Here is a 24,186-nt window from a genome sequence, read left to right as displayed (position 1 = left end):
ATGATGTTGATAGATTTGACAATGAGTTTGATGTGAGTGCTGGATTGTTATACCTTTGGTTGCCCATAGTGATATGTGGTTGAGTGATTTCGTGCAGCCTCTAGTTGGATAGTTAGGTGCCTTGGACACTTATGGATCGTTTGTGGTGGAGCGGAGCTCCCACATATTATTGTTGGTTTGTGATAGAGCGTTGCTCTTACATATTTCGGATTGTTTGTGGTAGAGCGTTGTTCCCACATATGTGGTATTTCTTGTGATGGAGAGTTGCTCTCACACTGGTGGATCTATTCTTTGGTGATTTGTATTGTTGGTGATTATATTTCAAACTTGTTGTCAGGGATCTTATGGTTAGAAATGTCTGTGATACGGACATTATGTGGCATGATTTTACCATTAGGGTTTGGGAAGCCTTAGATGTTTCAGAGACTTGATGATTTTGGTATTCCCAGGATGTTTGGATCGATTTCTATTGTCTTTGTTGACGATGTTGTGATCTATTTCGGATCCGCGGTGAGTCACGTACCTCATCTTTGCATAGTCTAGAGATGTTTCGATGGGAACATCTATATGTGAAGTTCAGTAGTGCGTTTTGGGTTGTCTTCTGTGAGATGTTTGAGACACACGGTCACCCGTAGGAGTATACTGTGGTTCCACAGGAGATCGAGATTGTTATCATTGGGAGTAGACGGAGTCTATAGAAGAGGCTCGTAACTTCTTTTGTTTGGCTCGATATTTCCGGAGATACGTTGAGGGTTTTTCACGGATTGTTATGCTACTTACACGCCTGACCAGGAAAGGCGTGAAGTTCACTTGGACTGAGGATGGCAAGACCAGCTTCTAGGAGCTGAAGCGGAGACTAGTGTCGGCTCCGATTTTGGTTTTACCTTTTGGAGAGGATTGGAGCGGTAGCTTACTATTTGGCACTACCACCGTCCCTGTCAGGCGTGCATGATTTATTCCATGTGTTTATGCTGAGGAGGTATATACTTGACCCGACACATGTGCTGACAGATATTTCAATTTCCGTTCAGCCTAACGTCACTTATGAGGAGGTTTCGGTACGGATTCTGGACCGGAAAGAGCGTCAGTTGCGGAACCAGACTATTCGACTGGTTAAAGTCGGATGGCAGCATCATTCGGATGAGGAGACTACGTGGGAGCTCGAGGATACTATCCGAGCTCGATATCCTTATCTTTTCACTTGAGGTATGTGATTTAGTTTATCGTTCAGCATTTATACTCTTTACCTGCTATTAGTACTTGCTGATGGTAGATCACGAAATTTGGGGACCAAATTTTTTATTAGTGGGGGAGAATGTAAAATACCGAAAATAGGCGAATATGAATAAAGGAATTTTCTGGAATTTTTGGAAATTTTTCGGAGCTCGTATGGACGGGTTAACGGGTATAAGAACGGGGCCCGGGGAAAGCCTGTTTAGGCTACCCATTTAAGCGAGGAAATGTTAATTTAAATATTTCTTTTTTTAATTTCTTTTATTTTTCTTTTTCTCCGTTTCTTTCTCTCCCGCGTGGCCGCGAGCCCTACCCGACGGTGGTTCCACCATTTCCCCTCACGATTTAACCTTCGGCCAAGTCTCTCCCAACCTTCTTCTTCTCTTCTCTTGCGTGCCGACGTTGCCTTTCTTCTTCCTCCCCGAGCTGCCCAAGCGCCGGCAAGCGTGAGCCACTGCTGGGCAAGCCGTCGGCTGTGCCCTAGGTACCGACGCCGCACCTCTCTTCCTCTTCTCCTTTCGGCATCCAAGCCCTAGCACCGACCGACTCTCTGTGCCGGCACCCGAGCCCCAGTGTCGTCGCTGTGCCCTAGCGAGCCCGACGCCACTCCTTTGCCACTGCCGCTACACACTTTGCCCCAGTGCCGAACCGACCCTTTCTTCTGCCCTAGCCGAGCCTCACATTGGCGTGAGTTGCTGCCCTGGATTCTACCAAGCTTTGGCTTTAGGGTAAGCTGTTGGTTTAGAACTGTGGAGGTAAGGTTAGGGTTTAATTCACAGAGGTGGATGTATTGACTACAAATTTTGGGTGTTTGATGTGTAGGTCAGTGGCTCACTCTAGCTACGACCACGGTTCCGGTAGTAGGTGTTCCATCGACAAATTAACGACGAAGTGTACGAATTTGGGTGAGTTTGGATTTAGGTAAATGCATTGTTGCGCGTATAATTGATTTAGGTTTGAATTAATCTAATCGGTTGATTAGGGATTAGATAACTAACCCTAATTAACCGTTGGATTTAATTAAGGTAGGTTGAGGGTATATGATTAGGGTTTTACCCTAAATTAGTCTTAGGGATTTTATTTAGTTGTTCTTATAAAGTTAGCTAAATAAAATATAATTGTATTGGTGACATAGGACTTTGACGCAAGACGAGTATCTCGACGTCGTATTCGGATCAGATTGGACTTTTCGATTGGAGGCGGGTACTTTTGACTTATTGTCTTTGATATGCATAGTAATGAAATTAACAAGTTGCATTAATTATGTTCCTCATTTGTTTCGGTTAATCACTACCCGATTACCTGTTACCTACTTGATTAATTGTTTGTTTTGTATTTCGTGTTATTATGTACCTGATTACACATGCTCATAGGGGTAGTGATATAACCATGTTTCACCATGTTCAGGACCTAGGTTTTATACCTTCTGTGTACCTTGGATTTGTTTTGATTCATTGACTTATGGTGCACTTTCTATATATACATGGTTTAGCTCAGGATATTTTGTAGTTAGTGCCATGCACCATTTGCATGATTGCATGCTGTGCGATAGTTCGCTCCATTATTGTTGAGCATATCGCCAGTTACATGGATCTGCACACACCACCACTCATGGGTTAGTGGTCGATTCAGACAGAGTGTGTTGCAGCAGGGACTCTGTTAGGCACCGTTGGTCCGCTCATGGGTAGTGTGACACAACGTGTTATCCGGCAGGGATTCCTCCCCGTCATCGTGTACCGGGAGATGAGAGCATTGCGCTCCCCCATTTATGATTTGGGGTAGGAGGATAGGTGTACTCCGACAGCATCCCGTCCACTCGGTCACTCATCAGGAGTAGTGACGATAGAGTGCACGGTTGTCACAGCCCTACCCACTCGGCCTCACTTTTGTGTGAGATGGTTGACTGGCGTCAGGGGTGACCAGGACGCATCATTGGCATCATATGCATGATGCATTTATTGCTTGTGTTTGTGTTTGCTGCATTTATATGCTGCATATTGTTTGGATACCTATGTTTGACATGCATACAGGATTCCTATACCACTAGGATTGTTTGTCCTTATACTCAGGTCCTGGTTAGTACAGTTTCTCTCCTGTTTACTTCAGATGCATTTTTATCTTTCTTATATCAGGAGACTGTATGCATGATTAGTGCTAGGTGTTATTTTCCCTACTTTGTATATCAGTTGTACCTGCTGAGTGTTGGACTCACCCCGCCTCCATTGTTGATATTTTCAGGTTGATACTGTCAGGAGAGAGTTCCAGTTGCTGGTCCCTGCAGACCTCGAGGATATTATTGGACTTTTGGTTTTTCTTACATAGACTATGCTAAATTTGTTTTAGACTCTATTCTTGTTTGATGATACTTGGATATTGTATGGATTTTGGGATGTCGATGGATTTGGTTTTGGATTTGCTTTTACTACATGCCTGCTTAGATGACAGAAGAGGTAAGTTGGTTTTATTGTCGGATTTGAGCTTTACGAGGGTAGTGGAGTAGGGTTGTTTTCGAGTCATGATATTACTGATTTGTTTACTTATATATAAACTGCGTGGATGTATGTGTGGTTGTATTTTATTATTTTTATTATTCCAGCCGCCTGTGGTTGAGGTATATGAGGATGTAGAAAAGTTTCAAATTGTCCACCGTACAGGGGAGATGTTGCCGAAATTTTCTCGGACAGGGACTCCTCTGGGGCGTGACATTATATGGGGTACCATTATGAAGTTAAGCATTTTTCTACATGATAGTTGCTCAACAATTTTGAGTCATTCACACATGGAGAAGTTAAAGAGAGGCATTCCAATCATTTTGTGTAATTTGGAAAGGATATTCCACCCTCATTTTTTGATTCCATGGAACATTTTTTGGTTCACTTCCTATACAAGGTCAAAGTTGGAGGACCTACCCATTTTTGATAGATGTATCCATTTAAAAGGTAAAATTTTCATCTTCTATACTTTGATAATTTGAATGCATAAAAATTCACACAATTTATTATATATTAATATATAATACAATTTATTTTATTACCATCAAATTTCTATATCATTTGAGGAAAAAAGTAAACAATAAGCCATGAGTTGAAGTCTCTATTGTTAATGCATACATTGTGGAAGAAGTAGTAACTTTTACATCATATTATTTTGAGTTTCACACTCAGAGCGAAAGCAAAGAGAGGGAAGAAATGATGAGGGTCCTATTGACCCTAATTTAAAGTTATTCTCAATTTTTAACTATCTTGGTCGACCAAGTGGACCATATAAGAGAAATACTTAACTAATCAAGAATGATGGGTAGTCCAAACATATTTTATTGAATTGTCTATAAGTATCGTTATATTATGAGTTAGTATATATTTTTTATTTTTTTTATTTCTAATGTTGTAAATTGTTTGTGTTATAATTTTTTTTTAAGGTAGGATTTTCCAAAACTTATATTCTGAATTGTCGATACCAGAATTTAATCACTCATGTGAAGAAGAATTTACACCATGGTTTAAATTATGTGTAAGAAGATAATCTAAATTTGATTTACACATATGTAGACTTTTAACTATTGGCTTATTTGACTTTAGATTCTTGATAATCAAGCTCACCTTGAACATGATTTGTTCCATCTGTCATGGGGTTCAAATGCATTGGTACGTACTTAGCCAGCATATTTCATAAATGCATATAATTTTCATACTCAAGAATATGAAATGGGGAAGAATACAAAAAAAAGTGGGGTTTGTGTTCAGTCATCCAATGATATGGAGGTGGAAGCAATGATTTTTATGGTTTGTTGGATGAAATTATAGAGGTAGAATACCCTGCCCAAGAAATGTGAGTTATTTGTTTATGTGTCCCTAGTTTGATCCTGTCAGAGGGATGAAGGTGTATCCAAGTTATAATTTGGTTGAAATAAAACATAAGAGATTATATAAGAGATATGAACCATTTGTGTTGGCACAACAAGCGATTCAAGTATTCTATTCTTCGTATCCTAGTTTAAAACGTGATAAGATTAATTGATGGATTGTTTGTAAGACCAAAGCATGAAAAAAAAAGAGAAATGTTGGGAAGCTATTGCATATCAACAAGAGGAAGTTGAGAACACATTCGACCAAGGAATATATTATTCCAACTTTATGAGATATCAGTAAAGTAGTGATAAACATGGATGTAAGTGAAACTAATGAGAATGATGATGATGGTGGATCAAATGATGATGATGATGATGATGATGATGACGACGACGAAGACAATAATGATGAGTATGAGGAGGAGGAGGAGGATGAAAATGAAAATGACAATGACAATGAGTAGTTTGATGTTTGATGATGGGCAAGTTTTGCAATCTTAATATGATATTCTATTACCATATACAATAATATTTTTATTTATGAGTTAATTTAGTTTAATTGGCAAATTTACAAAACTCATAGTTCAATTAGTTATTTATATACTATCCTATTTTTAAAATTATATATTTTATCTGTTAATGCACTATATTTTTTCTATAGGTCATTATAAGTGGCATCTTGGTATTTTGTTGTGACTCTTTGATTTGTTAAAAAATATGGTAAGTTTTTCCATGTTCTTTATTATGCATTAAATTTTTATTTAGTTTATCCTAACACTTTTGTTTGACAATCTCGACGTAATGGGCATATACATATACTTATCTAGGCCAGTCTGCTTCATCACCCAACATTGGGCGTACGACCCTCCCTTCAGGTGTAGGACCTTCATTTGCAACTTTTCATTCACCGTTGCTAGTACATTCCCTAGTACCCACATATATTTTTGATTTGACTGGAAACTCAGCTATAGAGTTTATAGACTCTTAGAAGTTTATAGTCCCCCTCGGAGATTCATAAGTACTATAAAATACTTTATTTTTTGAACTATCTTAATTATTTAATATTGTTTGTTTGTAACTTTATGATAGATTTGAAAATTCTGTATAGGTTATTCATGATATTAATAGCATCATGAATAACCATTGGGAAGGTGCTTCAATGACATATTTAAGAACTTCAGCGGCCATAAAGGAGCTATGGTGGAACGAGTTCAAGGTATATTCCCTTTAGTTTATATATAAAACTAAAGTGAATATATAATTAATTATTTTTTAAATTTCAACGGGCATTCAATTGGGACCTGAGTGAAGAGTTGGAGATAAAAAAGAACATTTAAGAAAAAATGTGGTGATCACATCAAACATTTACTAAATCATGCCAAAACTCAAGGGAAAAAGTCACCCTGCATCACCGATGTACATTGGGCTAGAATCTCCAATGTTTGGGCAACGGAGGAGAGCTAACAAATGAGTCAATAAAATAGAATGAATCAAGCTTATAATTATGGAGACTCATCTGCGATATATGCGGAAGACTCTATTAATATAGATGAGCATGAATATAGATTGGTAATTTTTTAACTCTCTCACTAATTTTTTAATCTATATCAAATTATTTCATTATTTCTAACAATATTTTTTTAGTCTAAGGACATGGGGAAGGAGCTTGCATTCATAGATACTTTCACCCACACATTTACAAAAAAAAAAAAAAAAAAAAGATAAGACTTGGAGTCCGGATAGAGCTAAAGCACTAAAGGTTGGGGTTAATCTTTATTTGATTTTAAAATAATATTATTATAATTTTCTTATGACAATACAAGATAAATATGATAAGTTAGAGATAACATTGAGAAATTGCGAAGATAGTGAAGACTCCAGCTGATCTGAGCCCTCTTTGGCAAAAATATGTGTTTATGGCTATAGGCCAGTGGGGGACCGAAAGGGGGAAGGATATTGGGAATGAGTTCCTTGAGCAGAACCTAAAGAGTTGCTGTTACTTCTTCTTCCACCCCGCCAAAAGTAAGGCTTAGATAAATAGCTTGACTGAAGAGGTTACTCATTTGAAGGGGATAATATTGCAAAGAGATCAAGAAATATTACAAAGTGATCGATAAAATAGATAATATTTTTATTTTGTTTTGCTAACCATGATATATTTTTCTTCTGATAAAATTGGCAAAGGGTTGAATGCTAAATAGAATAAATAAATGAAAAAAATCTCATTCTGAAGTTTTTAGGCTAGTAAATTTTTTTAGTAATAGTTTCTCTGGCCAAAGTATATTCTAAGGGGTTTTGGTAAGGATCCCAAAGCCATGAACTTCTTTGAATGGAAGACCGCTAGTGTTTGAGTTGTTCTTCAATTAGTTTAGGAGAAATCCATTCCTTATCAAGGTGTGAAGGATACTCTTCGAAAGGAAGGAGTTGTACATTTAGTCCTTGTACATATAATTTGATGACATGACTAGCTGATTCAATTCTCAAGTTTATTCATTCAGGAGGAGAACTATCAAAAGTGCATAAGATAAAAGTTTCTTTTTCTTCTAGTATGTGTTGTAGAATTTTGCCTAGTTTATAAGGAAACTATTGTGTTGAGTCCAAGTCATGAACACAAAGTTGTTGTAGAAGGCCAAAATCCATCAAAGTGAAGGGAGTAATAAGTTTTCCCTTATAATTTTTATGTTCAAATTTTTCATAGTTGATGTTGGCTTTTCTAAAAAAAAAAATATAGTAACTGGCATCTGCGGCTCAAGTCTAAAGTTTCTAGAGTAGCACAATGGGGAAAAGTATTTTGGCATTAAAGTTTATATGTGTATTCTTCTCCATACATAATAGTAATTCCTGGAGTTGGATGTTGATGAAACTAGTTAAGTGCTTCTTCAAGTTCTATAAACTATTTAAAGTAGAAATATCTCCGAGGGTTCTAATATAAGTGACTATCTTCTAGTATATTTTTGTAACTAGAGAATATAGTTTCAGTTTTTGTTCCGGCTTTGGCTTGTAGGATTTCAAAAGATTGATAATTCATAGGTCTTTGTATACTGGTTGGAATAGAAAGTAACTCACTTGCTTGTAGTGAAGAAGTTACAATAGCCTTAGGTTCAGACTAAAGTGTCATTAAATATGATTTTTCTTCCTGCAGTTTGCCATCAGTCCTTAACAAAGGACTAATAAAGAAGTTAGGACCTTATTTAGTCTGAAGTAAGTTATAGACTTCTTCAACAGAATAAAACCCCTTGTAAGGAGGTTTATTTTCTTTAGGAAGTTGAACTTTGACCTCGTCCCAAGTTGCATATAAGCCGGCTTAAGGTCCTGAAAGAATAGCATAGCAAGAAAACTTTTTCTCAATAGGTTTTGGTATTGTAGTTAGGAAATAGTTAGAAGGAGCATTAATGATAGCAATTTTGTAGTTGGCTATGTCAGGTGTTATAGGGATATTCCAGATATTGTCTATTAGACAATGTTGTACTGGGTCTAATTGTGCTCTTAAGTCAAATTGAAATGTATCTTCTCTTCTTAAGTAATGTTGTAGTTCTTAATTATCAAACTTCATAGTTTTATAGTCATAAATTCAAACCTTCTTTTGTTTGTCCATAATCCTAAATAGTATAAGTAAAGTTACTGAAGAAATCAGGATAAAGTATTAGCTAGAGAATTATTAGTTTCTTTTATGTGTTCCCAATTAATTTTTAATCCTCTATTGATAATTGTGTCTATGAACTTGACCCATCTTTTTGATCCAAGTTCTTTCCTAGTCCCTTTGGTTTGTTGACTATATCTGACTATAGCCTCACAGTCTATCCTAAGTGTAATTTCTGCTTTGCTACATATAAAAAGTATAAAAGATTATAAGCAATAAATTACTATTAGTATCCATAATCTAAAGAAGTAAAATAACACTTTTCTTTGTATTTTCCAAATGCATATCTACATAAGGATTATGAAGTTTTTGGGTCATATTTTGAAAGTTTGTTAAATAAGGCTCCACCCCATGCAGCTTCACACCCATCAATTTTTATGACTAAGTAATCTAAATCTAGAGGTAAGATTAACATTGGCAAATGTTGAACCAAGTCAATTTCTTTCTGGTTAAAGTATATTTTTCCTGTTTGAGAAGTTTATTGTACAATAGGTCACTTATTTTACCAATATTGGGGTGGGGGAGCGTTTTCATGGATATGTTAGCTCATCTTAGAGAGAGTTCCTTCACATTTCGACTTCAGTTAAGAAACTCCAAACCTACTTCACAAGAATGATATTGGGACATGCAGAAAGAATGTATTTTATTCTTGATTGATACCAAGAAATTTGTTTCATGCTCTCATTTAGGTTGCAAATAACAAAGTCTTTTATATTTGAATAACATCGAGGATTCTTAATTTTTGGCTTCCTTTGATTTATGGCATAGTTATTGGTTGACTAGAGTGCTTATTGGAAGAACACTTTTAGTCTTATTAATTGCTTGTCTAAGTTCCTGCATTGGTTTTTCAACTTTGTTTGAGGATTCCTTTCTTTTGAAGTGAATTCTGGCCTTCGTATTTCAAGAAGAATCCTGTAAATCTTTTCAAATATAGATGTCCATAATTTGATAATATTATATGCAATCGCAGAGGATGAGCTTGATGTTCTTTATATCTATTTGAGCTTACCAATGGTATCATTCCCATTGCAGATGATAAGGCTTTGTGAGTTTAAGGGTTAAACATCTATAATGATGTAACTGTTGTTGCAAATTGTTAGTGTTTCGGAGGGGAACTATTAAGTGTTTGTAATGACATTCAATGAAATTGTGGTCTCGTAGATATTTTCTAAGGCATCAAAGGCAAAAGAGTTAATAAATGGATTTCAAAGGCAAAGGCATGAAGGAGAGTTCACTAATGTTCAGAGAAAAGCAATAACGCTTTTGCCTTAGAATGTTAGTTAAAGAGAGTTCACAGAACAATAACCTTGAGGTTATTGTGCTTGAGAAAAGTATCTGTGTAACAACTATTGTAGTTCTGTTGTTACAAATGTTGTAATAGTTACCCTCTTAAATTCATGTAATCTGTAAGAGCAGATGATACCATTGAAAAGCTGTTGCAAATGCTTATCTTTTAATCCTATCAAACCTTACTATCTGCCATGACAATGGTACCACCACAATGTCATCACAGATGGCTAATGTTTTGGCCCCCGCAAGCTTAGTTGAGTTAGTAAGTAATATGTTGATTGTCACATGAAGTCTTGGGGTTGAATCTCGAAACTGACGGAGCATAAATCAGCATTTGGTATGTCAAGATTTGCAAAGCTTCTGAATATGGATTAACATCTATCTTAAAGTGAATGAGTGTTCATGATGTCCCCTCGGATGGGTCTAGTGGCTAGCGCATGAGGTGTTGTCATAATGAGGTCTGGGGTTCGAATCTCGGCAAAGCCGAGGTAAATACCTCCCTTATGTGCTAGTCACTATTCCAAAAGCTAGTAGCCGTCCGTGATTTACCTCCTCCGTGTTGATTTGGGACGGATTGACGAGGACACTAGGGACGAATATATTCATCTTTTACCACAATGAATATTCATGCTGAATGTGACAAATTTCCTTTTCCTCTATATTGATGCCTCTAGACGTTTAGAATCTTTATGTCAGGATTCTTGTAACTTTCTAGCAATCAATTACCTAATATTAACTTTTTAGAATAAATCATCATCATTTTGCCATGACCTGATTAGTCAGCAATGGTTTTTACATATTCTCATGTAACATAAATATAATGCGCATGAGGATATGCATGCTTTAATATTTGGCAAAGCAAGTGTTTCTATTTTAGTTTTTCTTTCGTATTTTTAATATTTTTTGAAACAGAGTGGTGGCCACCAACTTTGTGCATTGTAATACATGTCTTCTTAATTAGCAAATATTGACACTAAATAATTAGTAAATTTGCTTTTACTTTGGCAGGTTAAGTAGATTAAACAACACTATGGTGCAAGTATATTTTTCTGAGATGCTTCTTTAGTTATTAATTGGATGTTATATTAATTAAAACCTTCTTTTCATGTGTTTGGTGATGGAAAAAAGTTTTCTCTTTCTCAAGACTAATTTGGATTGATACTCCGTCTAACCCTTCATTTGCTTAATATTATCTTGCATAAACATCATGGTGTATTGTATTAGTAAAGTTATTTCTTCTTGTTTTTGCAATTTATACTTTATTTGTAATGAATTGTGAACGCGTAATAATTTTCATATTATCATTAGCATAGCTTGATTGATCGTGTGTTATGTACTCTTAGGTTCAAGGATTGTCCGAGTTCTTCATCCGTTGAAGTGCGTGGGAGGAAAATCAAGAATTGAGAGTTTGGGTCACAAAAATAAGATAAGGCGACAATAGATCGGGTCTCATTCATTAGCTCATCCATTTGTTTTGCTCCACTTTTCAAGTGACTTGTTGTGGATAAATATTTATATTTTTTTAATAAATATTTGTATTTTGAAATTAATAATTTGGATGTTGTTATTAAATAATAAATTAATTGAGGTTGTATTGTATTGTAATTGTATATATTTGAATGTAGTTAATTACATTATTTTGATAGTATGATATTGTAATTTTGTATAGATTTTTAGATAAATATGATAGATTTAGCTAGGGAATTTAAATTCCATTGCTAATTTAAGTTTGATTTAAATTGCAGATTTCCTTTTAGCGGCAATTCCATAATTCCAAGATTTAGCAACGGAACAAGTATAATAAGAGAAACAAATTTCATATTTAGTTTTTTACTCGTACAATTACAAAATTAGTAAAACAAGGGAAGGAAATTTAATTAAAAATTTTAATAAATTAAATAATTAGTTTTCTTTATATTCTGATATTTGAAGTGATCATCTGCAAATATATTCGTATATGGGTATGACTTGTCATTGGATTGATAACTATATAAAGTTATAAAATTGTTAGTTTATAAAGTTTTTGATGAATCATATATTGTTCACAATATCTTACAATTATTATATGTAATTTTAGAAGAATATGGATTAACTCATAAAATATATTCAATATCATTTGATAATACTAGTTATAATACCGATAGTATTGATGAACTGAAATTTATATGCCAATTTATTATTGGTGGTTCATTTTTTCATGTTCGTTGTGTATGTTATATTTTAAATTTATATATTTAAGATGGATTAAGAACTTTAGAAAATCATATTAAATCAATTAAAACTATTATTTCTAATTTATGCTCATATCCATCTATAATGAAACAATGAGGTAGATTTTATAAAAATAATGGAATGATATCTAAAAATTCTTCACATGATATACCAACACGTTAGAATTCAACATATCAATTGTCATAAGATTCATTTCAATAGAGAGAATTAGTATATTCATTTTTGAATAAAATATTATTGTATATTTATTTTCACACTAATAGAATATTTATAATAGTATTTATGAAAATTTAAAAAAATTTAATCATACAATCAAACAACTTTTCAATTTTTATTATCCTACTTCTTATTTAGTTTTAGAAAATTTTTATAGTGTAGTATTAGTTTTAAATGAATATAGTACGAATAAATTTTTATCTTCTTGTGTATTAGCAATGAAAATAAAATGAAATTTTTTTTCATATTTTTAAATTTATTTAATTGTATTTGTCTTAGATTCTAAATATAAATTATAAGTTTTACAAGAGACATTAGCTTTATATTATGATGCTTTAATTTAATTCTATTTAAAATTTATTTTTCCTTGAATCCTAATAGTATGGCATATAATATTAGAAATTATTTATATAATATTTATAAAGAATATAATATAAAATATAGAATACAAACTAATATTTCTAAGACACAAAATACTAGTGGTAGTAATTTAAAACTTATAAAATTATAAATTTTATTAAAAGAAAGGACAAAACGTCCATGAGGATCCTCAAATTTAATGCAGGAACTTAAGAATAATTTTACAACTTTTTATTTTAATAAAATAGATAAAGAAACAGATTTCGATATCCTAAAGTGGTGGCGATAGAAGGTTAAAAGCTTTCCCATCTTCTCCATTATCACCAAAGAAATTTTAACTTATCTAGTATCAACAATTGTTGTGGAACAGATATTTAATCATGGCAGTAACATATTAGATGAACAACAATCGACTTTATCTTCCAATTTGTTGGAAGCACAAGCATTACTCAATAATTGGACCAAATCCGGAAAAAGAATCTAAGGAATACAACTTTTAAATGATGAAATCGAAGAATTTGATATCAAAGGAACAAATATTACGGGAACATAAAATAGAAGTAAGTAACAATACCAATATACTACTTAAGGTAAAAGGGCAAAAAGGTAAGAGAACTACGTGACTTTGATTCTCCTATAATTCAAGGGGATACGTAAATAACTTAAATAAGTGCAAGTTCTTTTTTATTTTTATTTTTATTTTTTTATGAATTTTTAATATAATTTTTTTAATATAATAATTTTGAACCGTGGTGAATTATGAATCGAACTATAAATCGACAGTTTTAAACTATAACCATTGGTCAATCTGCTAGGAACTGAACTGACAATTTCAAACCATCGGTTCTGAACTATGGTTGGGTCTATGTTATTGAAGAGAAAACTTAAAAGTTTTTGAGAATGACCCACCTTACAAATCATAAGTTATGGAGTATAAACTTGGAAGCCGTCGAACCACATAAACCAATTTGATTTTATTTCACTGCATATACATTTTATAGAACACTAACACTCATAAAGAAATCTTGCATATCATAGACAATATCCTAGCTACAGCTGGTTCATCAGAGGTTGCAGGGCAGTGGCTGACATTATAGTTTGAATTGATAGGCTGCGGAACAAGAAAGGCTTATAATTTCTTCAAGGGGTTAGTCTAAGGAAGCCATGGGCCAGCACAGTGTGGAAGAACTGATATTTTATTGGACATAAATAGCTATTCTAGAACAAAATTGTACATTTTGCTTACCATATATATTTACCTTCATAAAAAATATATATATAAACACTGACACCATGCCAAAAGTAATATTCACCCCTCTTCTATACCCACATCTGACCTAACATATAAGGCTAAAACACCCTATACCTAAGAGACAACACACATGAAGTTTTTAATGATAGAGATAAATCAAATATTGTCCTTGTAACTCATCATCTTCTAGAATAATAATTGTATAAGATTCATCTCATAAAATTCCCAATATTTAATGTCGGTTTAAATGTATAAATTGGAACAAAGGTTCCAACAAGATAAATTAAAGTACAATGTTTCACTATCATCTCCTTGTATTCTTTTTCTACTAGCTCAGAAGGATTGCCACTCCTGATAAATGACATGATGGCTGGAACGTGGAACATGGAGCCTGACATCATCATTTAATGGTAGTCGGACAGGCCAGAAAGTAACCCAAGTTTGTCCATCTCACTCAACTCACTTAACAGTAGTATCATGCAAGCAAATTCCAGCCTTTGGAGGCCATGCAGCAGTCTCTGATGTGAGATTCCCCTCGATTGATTTCCAAACTTGAAACACTTTTGAGAGATCTATGAGCTTGACTTTCACACTTACACAACAGTTTGCATGGACTATTATCACTTCCCTGGAGTCCTGACTCATTTGACAGAAGCCACTGAAATATGTAGTCTCCAAATATCTAACCCTCAACCCCAGCCTCGTAAAGGCACCCTCCTTCATCATCGCCTGAAGCACATCTTGATCTTTCTTGCCTGTGGAATTGTTTCGCAATGCATACCATTCATCAAACAGGGCTATGGTTTTGTTGTTGGCAGATACAAAGTAGAAACCAGTGTTGAAGTGGGGATTGTGGAATGGATTGCCGAAGAAAAAGTCACAGCTCAACTGAAGGTCCTCTCCTTCATGACTCAACCTTGAGAATGGATTTCGCAGCCAAAGAACATCCATATCCTGATAGGAGAGAGATCACATAGTTGGATTTGGATGAAACATATTTAGAACTTAACGTTAGCTTTGCTGTTTTGACACTAATAAACATGAAAATACTGTATTTAGCTTTTATGTTATCTTCTACTTACGGTGAAGATGAAATTGTATCCACGTCGGAGGACGTCCCCAAGGAAGAGAGTTCTTCTCCACATCATCTCATTAAATGCATTAGACATGTAAAATGCCTCTTTTGAGAAGTTGACTTCGTCAGTTGTGAGTTTGTAGCAGTGAAGCTCTAGGGCGCAACATCGGTTGAAGGCCGTTTCATCAACTGCAACAAAGAGAATGTGCCTGATCAAGAATTGGTTCTCCTCTTCTTGAAAACATTGCAGGAACAGATCTAGCATGCCATTTTCCTCAACATATGCCTTGTTTAGTATCACAATGATCAGTGTCTTGTTCTGCATGGAGACTCCCTGAAGTATTGCATCTAGCTCATCTTTTGGGACATTTTCTTTCTGGATCGATATACAAAAGTACAAGATAATTTCAAAATGCGTTTATAATCTTTATCAAAATATTGGTATTGCATAAGAGAATAAACTTGCTATGTTGTGCATCATGCCATCTGTTGTGAGTTAGGACTTCCTATTTGTTGAAATGAAGAACTCCTCCCCTCCAACCCCCAACCTTAAAAAAAAGAATAGAAAGATACAAAAACAGTATAGAAAGTAACAGGGAGGGAGAGAGAGCGGAGGAAGAGAGGGCATGTATCGTCAATTCCATCCAGAAAATTCCAATTCAAAAACAAGGTTGTTGGAATCGTCAGACTACAGTGCACACAGTATGTCCATCCAATGCAAAAACAAGGTCTTTGAAATCCTCAGGCTTGTGTCTAGTCATTCCTTGCTCTCATATAAACCATTCAACCATGGATTGTTGGGTTGTGTCATTGGGTTGTACTCATCAAGGATTGAAATGGAACAACCGAATCTAGTGGTTCCTGCATTGGTCCGTCCCAACCCACCAGGTGGCACTTCTGTCAACTTGGTGGCAATGAAAATGTCAATGTTCCAACAATCTCATATGACTACTCAGGTCTAGATTGATTTCCTATAAAACAATAATTTAAGGGTACACTTCAATATGCCTTGCAACAATCGACATGCACATTTGAAATGCAAAGTGCATTAACAAAGCACCATATTGCATCTTGTGCACAACATATGATCTTATTTCCTACATGTTTTCATGTACACAATGTGGACACAATGTAAACAACCATCACACTCAATGCACAAGTACCCATCCACATAATGTGTGTAGTGTGCCAGACTGCACACTTCATGTACATTAAAAGATTAAATCTTGTCATGTCCTTATATGTGACTCCACTATGTGGCAAGCACATGATGCCTCCAACAACTTTGTATGTTTCTATGCAATAGTTTACATTTAAATATTTAACTTCATCTAAATTCTACATGTTGGATAAATTCCCTATGAGCTCTTGGAGCTCTCGTCTTTTTCCTTCTCCATGGTCTTGAACAGACTTGTAGAAGAACTATTATTTTGAAAGTTCCAACAATCCCCACTTTTTCAAACTAAAAACAATATTTGAAAATCGTGTTTTCTTGCAGAGGGTAGATGTGTTGCAATTTGAATCTATGCTTCAAAAAATCATCTTGAAAATTTTACAACATTATATAGGAGACAAACCTTGAATTAGCTATTCTATTTTTCTAATGAAAGATAATTTATATAAAGGATGTTTTTCTAATTTTCAATCATCCAAAAAGCTACCCAGTACTATTATGGTTATTTGTCTATAGTTTTACATAAATATTCAGGGTTAGTTTCTAGTTCACTAAGAATAAGACTCACATTGTCTTCATCATACGAGAAACCAAGCACATTTAAGTTAGGATAATAATTATTTGGTTCTTGAAATCAATCATCAGATATTCATTCAACTCAAAACATGAAATTTCCATGAACCGTGATAAAAGTTTTGGCATTTGGTGACTTATAGTGAGATTTGGACTCATCCTAACACGTTTTTTAGACTTCATTTTTGCAAGACCCTTTATTAGTGGATTCATAAAATTTTAGCCTAACCTAACTAAGATAATGATTATACGTAGCACTATTTTGAATAAAATTCTCATATAATTATGTATTAATCCAATATGTATAGAAATTACATTACAAACATTTCTATAAATCATAGCCAAAAGTTGGGTTATCACAATGAAGAAAGCACAAAGGCTTAGTTACTAGTGCAATTATGCCCTGAGTAGTCGTGTTAGACCAAAATGTTTTAATCTATTTGGCAATGAGTTTTACGGTAGGGTTTCTTGTGTAACTAATGTAATCATGAAGTTTGCAAGGACTTAGATATATACACATGGAACCCACAAAGCTTGTGACTCGATAAGGTTGAGTTGTGGTAGTTGACTTGACAAGGTTGAGTTGTGTTGATTGACTTAACACAGCCAAGTTGTTTTAGCGTGATGGCTCAGAGGTCTGCTAGAGTAGGAAGAAGAATGGTATAGGATATCCAAGGGACCGCAAGACAAAGAACATGGAGCTAGTTCGACATCTTTGATAGCAGCTACAAAAGGTAGCTTTGTAGGTGACTTAATGAAGGATGACAGATAGAGAGAGCTTTGAGCTTATTGCATCCGAGAACTAAGGACTCGATAGAATGTGGATTCAAGTTGCGACAACTTGAAGAAAATGAAGTATGAGAGATTGTGTGACTTTTAATCTTTAGATTCATACTTTCGGAATAAATAGGCTTGATTGAGAGTCTTCAACATCCGAACATGAGTTCCAAGTTGTAGTATAGGCATGATCTTGATCTCAAAGGTTTGTGAGGGCATATTAGGTGCAACCGTGCAAGTCAAGCAAAATTAGAGAACGAGAAATAATATTTGTCCTAGCTGATTGGAATACTTAGTCTGGTCAACTAAAGTCTTGTGCTCAAGCAAAAATTTGCTCTTTGTTTGAATTGAGTTGATTGAAATGATAATTGAGTTAACTCATGAGATTGTTGGAAAGATAAGCTCGCTATATCAGCTAGCTGACTCAATTGGAATGAGTCTCAGTCGACTAAATATGATTTCAGTCGACAAGATTCTCGTAGAGTATGTTAAAGATGAAAGTCATTAATAGATAAGTTTGTGATCTTATCCAAGTTAGTTGACTCAATGTAATCGAGTTAACTGGAAGTGATTTGAGTCAAATGAATGCAAACTGAGTTTACTGTATACTAGTCATAGGCTTATAAGATTTGCTTGACATGATTTACAATTGACCTGACTTATCTCAACTAGAAACCACAGATTGCTTGAATACACTCTTCTACTATAAATAGGTGGGCAAGGGGCTTAGATAGACAACTCATACACAACAAGTGTTCAGTAATTTACACTCAATCTAAGGCTTCTATGGCTTATACTTGTAAAATCATCTTTGTGCTTAAGTTTCAGATTCAATAAGGGGTTTCTCCATCTCTCTCAAGATAGTTCTTCATTATAGTGGGAATTTCTAACTTGATCCACCGAACAAATTGTTAGGCCATGGAGTCGTACTTAGGATCCAAACCACATTAAATATCAAAGTTAACAAAATTGCTTTTTGTGTTTATATTGTTCTTATTATTTCACTTTGCATACTCTAACTTGTAAATTTGTATAAGCACAATTAAGGAAAAGCTAACGTGTTGATTGACCTAGCACTAACCTCTAGTTGTATGGTCATCTACCATCCTGACACTAATATAAACCTATAGGCTAAATTGGAATATTTATAATGAACTCCCAAGTGCCAACAATGACATGAATTCCAATGCATAGTTTAACCTGTGAGATCTATGAAATATATATTGGTCCAAGGGTTATTATGCACCCATTAATGGATAATTGATCCAATATATTGGTTATCCAACTTACATTATAAGTATTCTTCTAGCATTATTGAAAATCCTTTATATATATTTGTCATAATTCATTCTCCCTTTTAGGTATTTCATTACTCTTAATAGAAGTCCAATAGACATGCCAGAATTACTAGTATATATATTATGTTTTGAATGGTAAATGCAACATTTGTCTAGTGTTGAGGATGGGTGTTGTGGATTGAAGTGTTACAGAGGGTTAGTAGCACATTGACTTGTAAATCAGAATTAGTATCCTTTTTTCTTGTGTTTTAAAAAAAAATGAGGCAAGCTTGTGTTATCATGGTGGAAATAATAAGAACAACAGACAACATCCTTCAATGGATTAATTCTGCAATTCGCTCACTCCACAACCTTTTACAATAGTAAAATTTTCAATACAAAAAATATATAATGTGTTAAGAGAAAAGATTAACAAAATCTATAAAGGGGCCTTCAACAATCCTTGAACATGTTTATCTAGGCTCGATGCAAAAGCAATGTAGGTATAGCATTTATTCACAAATCCCGAGTACATATGAAATTAGACAAGCCTCCCACGGCTATCCAATAGTCAATTTTTGAATTGTTTCGATTGACTGATATCATCTTTAATCATCTGGAATTATTATAAAATAGTCATTGATAATTTTTTCAACAAACCAATCAACTCAAGGTGCCTATAGCTGACTCAAATCCAATCAAGTTGATTAGATCCAATTTTAATCGACTCAAGCAGAATAGGTAGCATTTTGTTTCTGACCAAGAGTTATCAGTCGACTCAAGCTATGCATACATCTAGACAATACATACTTACACCTTCAGAAGCTTCCATAAGCTTCAAGATTGAGCTTGATTACCTAATACAGCTAGGAAATCTATATATGGTCATATTTAACACTTTTCCATATAAATCAACTTAATATTATATTCACATCTACCTTAGATCATTCTCTTCGAGGTTTTAAGTTCTCATAGTTTTATGCTACCCAAGAGTACACCTCTCATCACATCCTCAATCTCTCGAATGCACCAAGCTATTAGCTCATTCCATATGTCATGCTTTAATAGGTTTACATACATAGTTTACCTCTTCCAGTCATCATCGAAATCATCAAACCAACTCAATCTTCCTTGTATTGTTATTCTTTGAATGTCACATACCAAGCTTCTTGCACACATTAGGAACACAGACAAATCTAACATAAACACTTTATCAAAAACTTCAAAAATATTTGGTCAAACATGATCGCTTAGGGCATAATTGAGTCCCTATCATGGTATGTGTCAAGCAATTAATCATCTTTGAATCTTATCTTAAGATATCTCTCAACCATTGTTAGGTAGCAATTTAAATGCTGGATCTCTTAAACATCTTCTTAATGTAGCGATATTAGTAAATATAATGTTACTATTATCTCTTATAATCTTAATGTGAAGTATAACAGTAACTTCTATTGATCAAAGAGACGATTGATAGGGGGTGAATACTCTTTAAGCTTACGAATATAAAACTACTACTGTTGTTGTAATTTCAGAGAGTCACAACAAACATTAGCAACAAAATTAAATAAAAATCACAAACATATCATTCCACAATACAACAAACATTTAAGTGGTTCGACAAATCATAAACTTCTACTCCATGGCATATGATCCTGTTAATGGATCATTATCAGAATCTTCTATATTTTCTCCTTGATGGTAATATATTTTCTCCTTCATGGTAAGGTACTGAAGGTGGAGAAAATTCTTACAAGCTGATTGCAAAGAGTACATGATGTTTATAATAGAGATGCTAGGGTTTCGCAATACGGCTTAAGACAAAATAACAATATGACATTGTTGTAGCTTAGCTCTTCAAAACTTTTTTAAATCATTCTTCCCGCAATGATTCCCCAGTACACCGCATGGTGGGAGCTTCGTGCACCGAGTTGCCTTTTTTTTCTTCCCTCAATGAATTTTTGCATGATCTTATTGCATTGGCAGCCATTAGTCGACTATTTGTCTCCATCAGTTGATGACTAATCGATAGAGAGTTTCATTCATTCATTCATTTTATTATAGTGTCATTGAATTTGTATCCTAAAGTAGCATCAATCAATTACTCCTTCGAACTTCGACCAATTCCTTTAGACCATGACCGTTTCTCATTGGCAATTGCTTCATCTAGCCTGCATCAGTCGACTGCTCATGGGCACCTGTCCATTGTTCAACAAAAATCTTAATTCTTGTTAGTTTCTAAGTCAACTACAACCCATCTAATGACTGAGTTTGCCTAAGTTGAGATATACCCATGCCTGAGTATATTTTCTTTCAACTCTTAGCTGATTGTCTTCCACCATGAATCCATCTCCCTTTAAACTTTTCATCCCTTAGATGCACTAAGCCCTTAGCGCTCTTCCCACGCTATTATTCTCACTCCACTTACATATTCCGCCTCTAGCCATCTCCTATTAAGCTTTTCATCAGCTAGATACACCAAGCCCTTAACTCTCTCAAGCATTGGTACACTTTGATGCTCATCCTACGATCCATCGGGTGTCCCATACAAACCTTGTATCCATGAATATATCCCTGCATACTCAAATCACAAGGTAAGGCATAACTTAAACTCTTTGCCCAAATATCAAATGTCATAGTCGCACTGACTATTTGGGCATGAAACTCCTAAATTTTTCACGTCAATGTTAGATAAGGTAGCTTTAGTTTTAGGCAAATAGGATGTATGTTTTGTTGGTCACAAATGAATTTATCATCAGCTTCCTTCCAAAGAGGCGATTCAAGCAATGGCGTAGCTAGCCTCCTTGACAGTGATGAGATTAGATTCGAAGACAACTGGAATGTGTGAAATAATCTTTTGCACAAGTTCGCTCCACTAAAAACATGTAGAAGTCTGTTCGAAAGTAAGAAGCAAAGGTATCCTAGTGATCTTCATTTTCTTATAAACAATGCATGAAGTATTTTAGTCGTCAACACTAGAAATAAGATCATGTTGCATCATATCATGTGTTTCTTAAAATTAATATCTCCTAGCCTACCATTTTTGATATAGACAGCTCTTACTCAAAGAGCGTTTTGAAGCGATATGAACCGATACTGAAACCATAAGAGGAGCTACCGAGTCTCAGTGAACTTACCATGTTTGTGCCATGCTGTGGCCGGAAGAAAGAAGCGGGAGTTGGCAGCAACAAGCATGCATAGAGGATAATCAAGACCAGAAGCGGAATAATGCAAAGCACAGTGGCATGGCAAGAAACGCTGCCAGAGAGCCCCATGTCACACGCAAGGCTGAGTAGATCATTCACCTCGTCCAGTCAATTTTTCAATGTAGGGAAGTGGGAAGCTTGCTTTCTATAAAACTATTTCGTCCTGTCGGCTTCATAGATCCGATGCATTTCATCAGTGAGATTTGCAGCAACAGAATATACACTAGGGCTCCCTTCTGCTTCTATTGCACGTTACCAGCGTCACGGACGCCAACACATCCAGAGTACATTGACAAAAATGTAATTTTTCAAACACGGGAATGAAGAACGGTTCCAGCTCTTCCATGCACGAGATTTACTCGCTCCAATGACTCGGAGTACGGCACGACGGATTTCACCATTCGCAGCACATAGATTATCGTTCTTTTGCTGGTTGAATTGAATAAAGGATAGAAGGAGAGACGAGGCCACCGAACTCATTGAATGCATGCGATGAGCTGTCTGTAGGAGCGTCATTTGTGGGGTGGCGGTGTTGCACACTCCGCCTGTCCACTTGCCACTTCTCGAACGAAGACAAGAAAAGGAACGTCGACGACACGCTACGCCCGCCGCCAAGGTACCCAATTACCTTTGATGCCCTCCGTCGGTTCCGCTGGCCACCGGTGAAAGGACCGATGCTAGATTTAGGGGAAAAGAAGGAAAAAACATTTTAAATAAGTATTAATATGGATTGATTTTTAATAATTCATTAAATAAAATCCTACTAATTATTTACCGTATGAGTTGATTATTAAAAATATTTGTTGATATAAGAGCATGATTTATAAACACCAAAAGGCTTAGGTTAAAAATGAGATGTAATGTAATTTAATTTGTAATATAATTAAATTTGTAATATTAATGTAATATAGATTTCAAAATAAATATTATATCGAATGTACTCTTAATTCATCGTGGTCGTCATCCATTGTCGAATATATCCCTAGTCCACTACGATCGTCGCCCATCGCTCACCATCGTCAGCCACCGCTGCCCACTACCGGCGGCAGTGACGGTGGGCGGCGGCGGCGATCGATTGCAATCGACGACGACGACGGTCAATAACGGTGGGTGACGGTCGCGGTGGACTAAGGGGATATATTCGACATTTAAATTTTGATTAAATAATGATCTCGTAATGTAATTAGATTATATAGTATGTGCTTTGTAATCCAGATTATAAAATTTCATTATTTTTTATAATTCAGATTACCTTACATTATAAATTTAAAATTAAATAAAATAAAAAAACTAATCTTATAATGTAATCATAAGAAAGATTACGTAGTCTAATTCAAATCCCTAGAGTTAGCCGGTGCTTTAGTAGGATTTATGAGTCGATTCTTAATTATAATTACTGTAGATTAATTTTTCCAGTTGAAAGACAACTGAGCGACGTGTTCGTGTTTGTCATGGAAAACTTCTGTAAGTCGGATCGGATTGATATTAATTGGTTGAGTTGAATATATGAATAAAAAAATAAAAATTAATTTAAATATGTTTAATTGTCAATTTTTATTGGTGTATGACATATATCATTATTTAAAATGAGAAACATGCAAACCTAATCTTTTTAATTAGTATTCTCAATTCTATATGATTATTTAAAATGAGAAAGTCGATTTAGTATGCTTTCTCTGGAATAACCTAGGTTAACAAATAGGAGGGACAATTTCGATTGGACCCTTGTTAAATAATTTAAATAGGTTAGATTAATTTTATCAATTTATTTAAAGATGAATCCAAACCGACTGATTTATTTGGGCCCGTGATTAGTGTGGTTTTTCCCACGGTAGATTTCGATTAGGCAGCGGTTTGAATAAAAAATGATAGACGAGTTATCTTAAAATTATGATCTAAAAGCTATCATACATAAATTAAATAGTATATGAATTAGGAGAAATCATAGAAAAAATTTCAAATTGACAACTAATTTAACAAATAGGAATTATAGAGTGAGTGAATGTTTAAATAGAAACTAAAGTAAAATAGTAA

The 24,186-nt window shown here is 34.7% G+C and overlaps 1 protein-coding gene across 1 annotated transcript; it reads right to left on the bottom strand.

Annotated features, from left to right (window-relative positions):
* Positions 1-14,257: 14,257 nt before the first annotated feature.
* LOC121984973 (uncharacterized protein At1g28695-like) lies at positions 14,258-22,703 on the bottom strand. The gene is made up of 3 exons (XM_042538180.1): positions 22,084-22,703; positions 15,153-15,521; positions 14,258-15,024 (listed from the first exon to the last, which is right to left on the bottom strand). The coding sequence occupies exons 1-3, from the start codon at positions 22,219-22,221 to the stop codon at positions 14,530-14,532; spliced, it is 1,002 nt and encodes a 333-aa protein (XP_042394114.1). The 5' UTR covers positions 22,222-22,703; the 3' UTR covers positions 14,258-14,529.
* Between the last annotated feature and the right edge of the window lie 1,483 nt (positions 22,704-24,186).

The sequence above is a fragment of the Zingiber officinale genome, chromosome 1B (assembly GCF_018446385.1).
Source record: "Zingiber officinale cultivar Zhangliang chromosome 1B, Zo_v1.1, whole genome shotgun sequence".
In the NCBI taxonomy this organism is placed as follows: Eukaryota; Viridiplantae; Streptophyta; class Magnoliopsida; order Zingiberales; family Zingiberaceae; genus Zingiber; species Zingiber officinale.
This window is presented reverse-complemented; position numbering and strand designations above follow the sequence as displayed.